Genomic DNA, 12,219 nt, shown 5'->3' with positions numbered 1-12,219 from the left:
TTATTGATACACTTTAACTGACGTTTCATTCCTTTGTCCATTCGAACCCCTTAAAAATCAATGAGCCCAGCTAATTTTGTAAGGGTATTTGTTTGTTGACTCGACGCTATTAGTGTAATTTTAAGGTGAACAAATGCGGGAACTTAGACCAGTACTAACTGGGAGTCCATGTCCATGATTCTTTATAATTAGTGGACTCACTAATAGTCCGAATTTCCTCTGACCCTGCAGCCTGCTACCCTCTTTTTTTAATTAGATATTGATATGTCGGGTTGGGGTATGTGCCATACAAAATTTGGAGATTCAGCAGTAATGCAGAGTATCGCTCTTCAAATGCTTCTAACGACTTTCAAGTTAAAATTAATGCATCTCACACCTACCTAGTTCGATTCTGGAATAATTTTTCTGTGTGCTGATACCATATTTGCCTCAAAAGTTACATTTTTATTGAAGTTTTAATCATTTTTCACAAGAGACTCTGTTACTTTTTGTTCGGAATGGAGCAGACACAATTTTGAAAACCGTAAACTAGCAGAAAATTTATAATTCCGCTGAAAAAGTATATGTCTGCTACCTTTCCGTCACATAAGTAACCAGCTTTGCCTAGTCTTGCACATGTATTATGATTCAAAATGTCAATGTGAGAAGTGTGCTAGGGAATGATTTTCCACACTTGTTACCACTTAGAGTTATATAATGTTAAGAAGGCATTCACCTTAAGTAAGTAAGAAAAGGATTTAGTAGGTTCCCTTTTAAATAAATTTAGGATATTTTCATCAGTGTTTGGTAAAAGATTACGAAATATTTGTAATTTTATCGGTCAAACAGTCCCAGTATCAGTGACTAATGCCTTGTTTTACCATTACTGAAAGTACATTGTAGTTTTTTTTAAAAATGTCTAAGTAGTTCCGAACAAATTACACGTAGGTCTTTGAAATGTTTTGTCTAGCATGTGTTTTGATCGCTTTTCAAAACTTTAATAGATAGAGATGTAGCGTTTTTCTTTGAAGAAAGTTACTGAAGTTGTTGATATGATTAATTAATAGACAAATTTCTATATACTTAAGAATGTGCTTTGCTCACTTATAATTTGCTTGTTACAAATTAATGTGTAACCCTACATGCCTGTACCATCTTTTTGCCTTGCATATTTCTTTGTTATTATATGATATTACCATCTGAAATTTGTGTGCACATTTACAAAATTACATGATAGCTAATCTATTGATCTGTTTATGTCATGTACTGTATACATGTATGTGTACATGTATAGGAGAGCTCTTCATGATGTCATCACTTGCGTACCTATATATGTACATGTACCTGTGATTTGGTTTTGGTCAGAAAAAATAAATGAAGTGTCATGGGGCATCATATTTTTTTTCATTTCTTAGGATAATTGAACATATCTTTGGTTCCCTAATCTACATATAAAACTCTGTATCCATGGAATTTTTAGATAAGTATTTAGTAATTAGACAATATGCATGATATGGAAAGAAAATTTAGATAAAGATTTTACATGAAAATAGAGGTTTACATCCAAATGTCACTACAAATTATTTACAAGTAGCAGAAAATTTTATAAATTCACAGACAAAAAATTATTTCAACTACTAGTGAATGAAACATAACAAAGGTGTTAATTTTTAAAATTGGGATTGTTATCATAAAATTGTCAATTGTTTATTTTAGTTGTTTGTAAATTCGACTTCACTAATTCACAAACTCTCTTATATAATGCATATTGTATGTGACCAATGTTGATAAATTTCCTGTTGATTTTCAGTTGCAATATGGGTCAATTGCCTGCTATGTAAAACACAATTAGGGTATATATTAATGTTTTAATTTTTGGTACTAATTTTGTCTACTAAGAAAAAAAAATTCCTTTTGTTTTCATTGTTTACCATTTCTTCTGTTCTGATTTATGGGACAATAAATCTAATAAAGGGATGACCAAATGAGCATATTACATTTCTGTTTCAGGGCTGTAGCCAGGTTTTCTGAATGGGGGGTGTGAACTGATCAATTTTACTTGGTTATCTGGTATGACTTCTCTTTAATTACAGGCTAAGATGTAGATCAAAGTTTTTTTTAAGAGGGAAGGAGTGGGTGGTATTGCACCCGTCACACCCCCTAGCTACAGCCTTGTGTTTTGGCATTATGTGGTCAATACTTTAGTGCTGCTTTTTTTATTTTATAACGTTGCAAAGTATTTAATAATGGTTGTTTTAATTGATACCCAAGGATTTTTTTATGTTTTATGAAAATCTTTAAAACAAGTTGACATGAAATCGGTTCTACATGAGTGAATAAAGGTAACAACAAAATTACCGAACACTAAATAAATCCATAATCTGGTCAAGTCCAAAATAAATCTGGCAAGATAGATATTACACCACCTGAGCATGACATGGTCCTGACTTGGTACAGGCATTTCAATTGAAATGGTTGATTAAATCTAGGTTTTATAGCACACTTAACTTTCCTCTTCCATTGCGGTGTGAATATTGCAGTGGTGATTAAGTAGCATTTGCATGCTATTGCATCGTACTTGTAATTGGAAAATCAGTGTTGATACCTTTGTCATGTATCATGTGAATATTTGAAGCAAACCATACATGTACTAGCTAGTATATTTCTGTTAATTAAATTGGTAAAGGGGACATAAATATAAAAAATTGCATAGCACCTAAATACATTGTAAATACTATCTTTAAAAAAAAAGATAGTTGATGCAGTAAAATTTGTTCTTTTTACTTATAATTGTCTACATTTTATTGAGAAAATAACACTTTGAATGCATTTTCCATTTTTTGTACAGTTTTTTCGAACGCCCCTAAGTTATTAATATTGGGCCAATCGGGAAACAGAATTGCGATCAGGTGACTTGCATTTCCATGTATGAGCGTCTTTAAGGTCAAAGGGTGGAAAGCGTTACTATACAGATTGCGTCAGAAAAATATTAAATCATAATAGAACATTCTTCTTATAAAGGGGTGGAACTCCACTTAAATATTTAAGTAGCTGTCTTTGTAAGAATCATGCAAAATCTGAAAAATGTGATACACCTGAAAAAAGGCTACATATTTTTATTTTTGTAATTAAGTTTTTTTAATGCAATTCTCTAGGTGGTACCCCTTATGAATTGTGGCATTCCACCCCCTTAAGGAAAATTTTACTGGAATAGTAAAAAGAGATCAGTGATTTTTTTATTTTTTTAAAAAGATGCTTGTGCCTTTCAATGCGGGAAAAAAATATCGCAATATATACAGTCCTTGAACCGATCTGCGCAACCATTTGACGGATCAATGACCGTTGACTGATTGATCCCTAACGGATCGACGACCAGTGACCGGTGACTAATCTGATCACAGTTTTGTTATGTAAAGTGACATAGATCTGTTTGAAATGAAATCAATGTAAAATAAAAGTATAAATAGATGCTTTAATCTATTACATTATGTTAATATGTGTAAAATTGACAATAAAAACCGTAAAATACAGTGACTGCTCTGTGGTCATGTGATGCGATCACCAGTTTAATGGATTGGTTTGACAGATCTATGACTGACTGGAAACTGATTGGTGACCGATGACCAATCGCAATTTCTGTGGCACGGATGGTTTCAGGTACTGTAGCAAACTGGGAAATTTGGAAGAAAATTCTATTATATCATACAGCTGGTTTAATATTGACATCTTTCTGAACAAAAGATGAGAAGTGAGGACAAATTTGAAAGTTTTTTAAAGATATAATTATGAAATTTTCAATTTATTTGGTGAGCTCTGACTGGGCATTGCCATGTCATATTGAAAATTTTGGAAATTTTAAGGAAAATTTGGGAAAATAATCATGCACTTGGCAACGGGAAACTGCCTTAGTGTTTTGGCTCAAATTCCCAAATGGAAAAATCACTGGACTATCATTATATTACATGTACCTTTTATATTTTGGTTTATTTTTACACATTTTTTTTTGTAGGCTGACAGTTAACATGTTTGTGTTTCTGAATGGTCAATATAGCCTGTATGTTCTTGGAGGTTAGTGTTTAACATGATGTAGAATGCAGAGCAAGGTTAATTAACACTAGATATATAGACATTATAGAGATGTGAGAGACAAAGAAGATGCCCTGAAAAAAGTAATCTGGCCATATTAAAACATCCAGAATTATCCAGTCTGATGAAAAGCAGGAAAAACACTTACCAGTATACACTTACTTGTATAATTTGTACCATAAGAACAGGTTGTGAACCAAAGCAATAAAACTGATTAAATTTTCCAACAGCTGAAAAGATACATCTTGTACATATACATGTTCTTATTCAAGTACATGTATTAGATTTTGGTTTAAAATGTATATAGAATTGTAGCAGTGTTTCTAACTCTACTAAGGGTGAAAGCATGTCTTCAAAATCCAGCACAATATCTACAAAAGAAGATGGTGATGGTTTTATATCTAAGGGTGTTTCTTCTGAATCCAGATCTGTTGAAATTGATGATGTGAATATAACAGGACTTTCAGGTGAAAGTGAAAACCTGAAAATAAATGAAAATATACTTAAGCTGCAGTCTAAGATGGGTGGTCATAACGTGTGCACTTTTAAGTGTAAAATTTGTTCTAAGATTTTTAAAAATCGACGTAATGTAAGACAGCATGTAAAGACACATGTTGGAATAAAAAAATTCAAATGTGATCTGTGTAGTATGGCATTTATACACAAAGCAAAACTTCGGAACCACATGAATGTTCATAATGGGAACAAACCATTTGTTTGTGAAGTTTGTAACCGTGGATACAGTAGTAGAACATATTTGAAGGAACATTTGAGAATTCATACTGGAGTTAGGCCTTTTAAATGTGATATTTGTTCTAAAACATTTAGAATGCGAGAGTACTTGAAAGAACATTCACGGATTCATACAGGAGAAAAATTGAGTGTGTGTAATATTTGTGGAAAGGATTTCAATGATGCTAGACGACTTCGGCAACACATGAAATGCCATATAGGTGACAAGAAACATAAATGCACCATTTGCCATAAAGGTTTTATTTTCCGTACTACTTTAAAAATCCATTTGCTTATTCATAGCAACAGAAGAGATTTTGCTTGTGAGAAATGTGGCAAATCTTTCAAAACACCCACCCAAAGGAGCAATCACATGCTTGTACATGGAGAAGAGAGAAATCATCAGTGTGATGTCTGTGGGCAAAAATTTCTTCGCAAAGGTTGTCTGCAGCGCCACACTAGAATTCATACTGGTGAAAAACCATTCAAGTGTGATGAGTGTCAGCGTGACTTTACATCAAGTTCCCATCTCAAAAGACATAAATTAAGAATACATGCCAATGTATATAAATTTAAGTGTGAAATATGTGGTAGAGGATTTTCAGAAAATTACCAACTTCAAGAACATTTTGAAAGTCATACAACCACTGGCAGAAAGCCTTATGAGTGTGAGCAGTGTGGGAAACAACTACTTACTAAATCTACTTATCATAAACACTTGAAACTACATACCGAAACTGATTTAGTGAAAGAATTTGAGTGTAAAGAATGTCACAAAAGGTTTAAGAGGGAAGTTGACCTTGAAATACATTTCAGAATTCACACAAACACCCGCCCTTTCAAATGTGAATTATGTGAAAAAACCTTTGTTCAGAAAGGTCATTTGCAAGGCCATTTAAAGTCTCATCTTGGTATCAAACCCTTCAAATGTGATATTTGTGGAAAAAGTTATCGGACTAAAGAAAGCTTGCAAACTCACACTAAAAGACATCTTGGAGTCAAACAATTTTCGTGCAATATTTGTGATGGGAAGTATGTAACGAGTCTTGAACTAGTGCAACACATGGCCACACATACAAACGAAAGACCATATCAATGTGATGTGTGCAAAAAAAATTTAAGAACAAGTCATTCACTAAAGCAACATATGAGAACACATACTGGAGAGAAGGAGGCAAAGTGTGAAGTGTGTGGAAAGGAATTTACACAAAAAGGCTATCTTGTTGTCCATATGAAACTCCATGAACAACAAAAGCAATTTCCATGTGAAATTTGTGGAAAGGCTTTCAATTTTAAGAATGGTCTTCAGCGGCATATGAATAATCATTTGGGAATAAAGAATTACAATTGTGAGATATGTGGGAAAGGCTATTCAAGGAAGGAATATTTAACAACACACATGAAAACACATGACAATGAAGACTCTATTCAAAATGCATCTTCCGATAAAAATTCAAAGAATTCTACAATCGGTCAAAGCCAAAATAAAGGCAAAACAACTTATTCCATCGAGCAATCAGGTCACTCTAGTGAATCTTCAAAAACTCTCTCTGAGAAACCTTTACCACCTATAAAAATCAAAATTAAACTTGGTAAACAGAATGATAAAGTGAAGATAAAGAGCAAAAAGACAAAGCATAAGAAAACTAAGAAGAAAAACAAAGAAATTTCACACTCAGAACTTGTGACACTTACGCAGGAAATTCAAGAAATGGTTGAAAAAGAAAATGGTAGCCTCTTTACATTACCTGAAGTTGCAAGAAATTCAACAATAAAAAGTGTACAGACAAATCAAGAAAATTCTAATAGTGATCAACAGATAGGGAATGTATTGACCAGAAGTGATTCTCCACATATCTCTAATTCAGTTTCAGAAAAGGACATTTGCAGTGAAGAGACAATTAATGAAACTACCAATGGCTTGAAAAGTATAAAAGTTGAATGTTCTTTTGCTGAGCATGATAACACTCACCTTGACAATGAGAGGTTACAACAAAGCTCTTCAGATGTACCAGCTGAATTAGAAAGGAATGTTAATGCTACTATTGTGGATCGATGCATTGTAAAAACTGAACCTGAAGAAGATGGTGTGCAGAAATATGAGCATTTCACTGTAGAAGTTAATCCCTTATATGAAATAGATCCTTCTTAACATGTCAATTGGACCATAGAATTAAGATAGGGGTTCAAGCTTATACTGGTCAATGTTTGCCAAAACTGAGCACAAAGTAAAATTTTTAAACAGAAGTTGGGAGGGGGTGTCAAATTCCTGGATCCACCAATGAATTGGGCTTTTGGATTTTCAGTCAAACTAGATTAACAAAATGTTTAGTTTTAAGTTTTGGTAAGGGGAGATAACTCATAATTCCATACTGCACAATTAAGGTTTTTTTGCTGATATTAATGTTATCTTCGCATTATTTTATTCTTTCATTCTTAGTTCAGAAGGTGAACAATGTCTGAGTATAGAAAAAATGCTTTAAATTAAATACAGTCAGTCATGTACATTGTAATAGATAAAAAATAAAAGTTGGGCAGAAAAAAGGCATTAAAAAATCCTTTATAGTACAAAATATTTATCTACTGCCCATAAGCCATAATTAAAATCTGACAATGTCATGCATGTAAATTTAGAAATTATAGTATGCTTGTATTTGTGTTTTTGTGATTTAAAACCAAACTGAGAAACAAATGTTTTTAGAAGTCTGGTAAAATCCTGTATTTTTTATAAGGTAAAAAAATATATCCTTGTTTCCTGCTACCAGCAAGAAGAAAATAGGGTTTGTAGGTAGGGAAATTATTGTATTTTTTCAAAAACAGTTTACATTGAGTTAATGAAAAAACAATGTAGACTTCAACTGTCCTCAAGATGAAATGGCCATAACATGTTTAGGGTAGGCACAAAAAACTTTGGTAGGTAGAGTAGTAGAAACAGACATCTTATTTTGTTTTACCGTAAGTGTGAGTTCTAAACTAATAATTGCAGTGCAGTGAAGTCTGTCTAAACTGAACCCATCTGCACTGTAGATTTTGTCCATTGTAAACAGATGTTTGGATGCACGAGGTATCAATTTAAACTGTTCAATAGAGACTTTAAACTTTGTTTGAATTAGAGAGGTTATTAGTTTATACAGGAGCTTGTTTACACAGGTTTCATTGTACATGTAACAAGTTTGTCACAATTTTAGCAATAGTACATGTATTAACCTTAATATTAATTCTTTATTAGCTCACCTGGCCAAAGGCCTTGTGAGCTATTGCCATCACTTTGCATCCGTCATTGTCATCGTAGTCATCCGTTGTCATTAACAATTATACAAAACTCTTCTCCTCTGATACTACTTGACCAATTAGAACCAAACTTATTATGAATGTTCCTTGGGGTATCCTGCATAGAACTGGGGTGGGGATTTTTTATTTGTTGAAAAACATGGCCATTGTTACTAAAAATAGAACATAGGGATCAGACATCTCCAAAACCATTAGGTTTAGCTAAATTCTGACATGAAGTTACAGTGTTCAGCATGATGAGATCTATTAGAGGTCAAATTTTGGTTTTAATCTGTTAAGCCATATTGGAGTTATTGCCCTTTTTCAACGATTTTTGCTAATATTTATGTTATTTCTTTCAAAAATCTTCTCCTCTGACACTACTTAACCAATTGAAACCAAATCTGGTATATAATGTTTCTTTGGGTATCCTCCATAGAACTGACATAGGGGTCAGACAGTAGTTTTTCGCATATATTTTCAAAACTGTTAGGTTTAGCTAATTCTGTCATAGTTAAAAGTGTTCAGCATGATGAGATCTATTTGTGGTCAAGTATCCGTTTTAATCCGTTAAGTCATGTTGGAGTTATGGTTTTTTTTTTATATTTTTTTTGGTTATTTTTCATGTTATTTCTTTCAAAAAACTTCTACTCTGACATTATTTGATCAATAGGAAACAAACTTGGTATGGATGTTCATTGGTGTATCCTGCATAGAACTGTTGTGGGGATTTTTTATACTAAAAATCTATCTTAAAACAACCTTAGGGCTATTCCAAGAAAAAAGTGTATGGGATGGTTGGACAGCACACCTGGCATAGGATGATGACTGGGATGAAAGTGTTCAGCATTATGAGATCTATCTGTGGTTAAATTTTCATTTTAATTTGTTAGAGTTATTGCCCTTTTTCTGCGATTTTTTGCTATTTTGAATGCTATTTCTTTCAAAAATCTCGTCTGACACCACATGACCAATTGGAACCAAACTTGGTATGAATGTACCTTGGGGCATCCTGCATAGAACTGATGTGGGGATTTTTGATCTGTTGAAAAACATGGCCACTGTTACTCAAAATAGAACATAGGGGTCAGACAGTGGTTTTACGCATACGTCTCCAAAACCATTCTTTCAATAGCTGAAATGATCCTTATTAGGACTTCAAAAGTCTTTAGGGATCAAAGTTATCAGACAACTCCTTGTAAGAGTTGTTGCCCTTGAAAGGGGAAAAATGATCTTGAAAACTATGATAGATTAAAAGAAACTTTCAATAAGTGAAATGCTTTTTATGACAAGTCCTACCAAAGACTTCTTGAGGGTAAATTGTTGGACAACTTCATGTTAAATTTATTGCCTTTGAAAGGCAAAATTCAACCAGGTGAACAATTTAGGCCCCTGGGAGCCTCTTGTTTATAGTACATACGGGTCTGATGTTAAAACTTGTGACAAGTGAAATTACCATCAGGGCAAGTGGAAGTTAATTTAAGCTTGCCCCAAGGACAACCAAATTTTATGTATAATTCAATGTGAATGTTATTAAAGAAAAACCTATTTTTCACTTAGGGCTAGTTTATTTTTTATCAAATTGTCCAATAGGAAAAGGTTCACAAAATGTTAATGTCGAACCCTGTTCATGTAGTTGCTCATTTTCAATACACATGCCATGTTCATTTGTAGGTTTATCATCTTTATTATTCATGGTTGCTTCTATAAGAGGTTGCTTCAAATTGAAACCTGCAGTACCAAACCTGCCAACATTTCAAAATATTCGTGGGGTTTTTAATTGTGACTTAAGCCTCAGTATATTATAAAACCTTTCATATAGCCATCAAATTCATCTTAATGTCCTTTTAATTCTTTATGAGGTTACAATGTTTATGCAAAAGTCAAAGTTAAAGGTAAACAGAATCAGCATTGGAGCTCTCATGGGGGATACGAGAATATTTTTATAAAAGAAACCAAATTTTGACATGTTTAATGAATGAATATGAATCGATAAATGGCCATATTCAATACAATATTTAGCAGATAATGATAGTTTTTAATTTTTTCTTTTGGAAAAGGGGGGAAAGGGGTACACCCATTTTTCTCTCACCTGGTACATGTACATTACATTTTTTTTTTTTTATATAAATCATGTCACACAAATGTACCAGAAAATCAGTGGAAATTAATGATTGGTTGCTTGAATGTAAGTTGGATATATTTTTAAAGAATGGGACCAATTATGTTGTTATTAATTTTGCAGGATTTCATAATTATTCTATTTCTTTAAAAGTAAGTAGATGAAAGGTCAGGTTTACTATTTTGAGATATTGTATTATAAAAAAAATGTTGCTATGTACATTTGTATGGAGGCAACCATTTTATTTTTATGTGGGATGAAATTTTCTCTCCTGCTTTTTTTATTTTGAGAAAATCCTTGGAAATATAAATTCATTGACCAACTTTTTTTCATGTTTCTGGATTTAAGTACTTCTCTGTCTAAGAATCAGGCAACATGTGTGTAAGATTTTGCAATGAAGAAAAAAAACACGAGTTTTTTTTTTGCATTTATACCAAGTATTTATACCTCATAACCCCAGAAATATCCGGGTAAATTGGGAAAAATGATGTGCCACCCATTGCCTGATTCTTACTCAGAAAGGAATTTAACTACAACTAGCTGTCTGTTAATAATGCCAAATTCCATTATGAAGTGACATATTTGTGGCAATTTATTTCCTTAACGTTTTTTGTTTGTGAAAAAATGAGAATGTATATAGCACATGAAGAAAAGTTGGTTTACAGCAATAAATTTAGTGGACATTAAGAGATCCTGCCTATGATTTTTCCTGTATGGCCTGTCAATTTAAAGAATATTTCACTCGTGTTTTTTTATTTTTTTATTTCAAATTTAATATTAAATCTGGCCCCCCCCCACCCCATGAAAATCAAATAGTAGCCCCCTATATCACAAGTCATATGTACATATTTTACTTTAATGAGTTTAAATGAGTTGAGTTGTACATTGTTTATAATACTATGATGCTTGTTTGTGTCTTTATTTACATTTTAGGCGAAGTATATTTTAATGTTTAAGAGGGTGGCCATGGAAGACACCTGAAATTTTATTTACAAAAAATTGTACTTCAAAGACCAATAACTCATGTTTTGTTAAAAATTAACATTCAATTTGGTTTGTAATTTACTGAAATGCTGTCTTCACATTTACATTTTTGGAAGACAAGCTTGAAACTGTAAGTTCATGACATTTTTCTTTAATTATAATTGGCTTGTAATTTGCAATTGTGGAGAAATTTCACAAGCCCAAACTAAGTTTTAATGGCCAGGGCCATCAGACTTGTAATTAATGTTGAAAACTTCAAATGATAATAAATTACATGTTAGCATAGAAAGCACTTAGAAACTTAAGAAAAAAGGGTGATAACTCCTTGATTTGATCATAATGGTTGTATTATTTTAATAGTTTCCTGATGTTTTTACATAATCTGGTCATATCATGCTTTGTGTAAGTAAATGTACTTAATTTATTGCTGGTTGAAATATAATGTAAGATAGCTGAATAAAGGTTATTTATATAAAGTCTGCTCTATTCATTATACAATACATGCATATCTCACAGACCTTAGAGTAAGGGGCACTACAAAAATGAAGAGATCTCCAGAAATAGACAAACAAATTTTGATTAATGTCTTTGACAATATTGTCACTTAAGATTTGTCTATTGATAACAATCCTTCCCTATGATACATGTACCATCTTCTCTACCATGTAGGTTGTATCCAAGAGCCACAGATTAAGGTTGTTGCTTTGAAAATTCTGTTGTATTCAGCACAACATGTTAAACCTATAGCCTTTATAGGGAGTGTATGTTTCCAATAATATTATTAATAACCACCATATGTCATAAATGTTCTCCCTCTTGCTAGACATGACTGACAAGAAGTGTGGCAGGAAATTGCTTACTCTTTCAGAGCACCTTGTTCACCCCTGCTTTTTAGTTGGGTTTTTTATTCTGGGTTGATGTTTGTCCAAGATAAAACCCTACACACTGTACACCTTCACATCATTAAACTTGGTTACAAAAGGTTCAAAACTGAAGGTGACAAAAAAATACATGTACAATGTATGTACCATAGACCCTACATGTAA

General features: G+C 32.6%; 1 protein-coding gene across 2 annotated transcripts; it reads left to right on the top strand.

Moving 5' to 3' along the window:
* Nucleotides 1–42: 42 nt before the first annotated feature.
* On the top strand, nt 43–11,649 carry LOC148606983 (uncharacterized). Of its 2 annotated transcripts, none has more exons than XM_088544383.1 (2): nt 43–125; nt 3,989–11,649. In XM_088544383.1, the coding sequence occupies exon 2, from the start codon at nt 4,412–4,414 to the stop codon at nt 6,947–6,949; it is 2,538 nt and encodes an 845-aa protein (XP_088400509.1). In that variant the 5' UTR covers nt 43–125; nt 3,989–4,411; the 3' UTR covers nt 6,950–11,649. The 2 variants fall into 2 exon arrangements, with proteins under 2 accessions (XP_088400509.1, XP_088400510.1); XM_088544384.1 differs by having other exon boundaries at nt 50–78.
* Nucleotides 11,650–12,219: the final 570 nt, after the last annotated feature.

Source organism: Perna viridis, chromosome 9, assembly GCF_037379345.1.
Source record: "Perna viridis isolate PV_CMFRI_1.1 ecotype Kerala chromosome 9, ASM3737934v1, whole genome shotgun sequence".
In the NCBI taxonomy this organism is placed as follows: Eukaryota; Metazoa; Mollusca; class Bivalvia; order Mytilida; family Mytilidae; genus Perna; species Perna viridis.
Note: the sequence above shows the minus strand (reverse complement) of the source record. Positions and strands in the feature narration are given on the sequence as shown.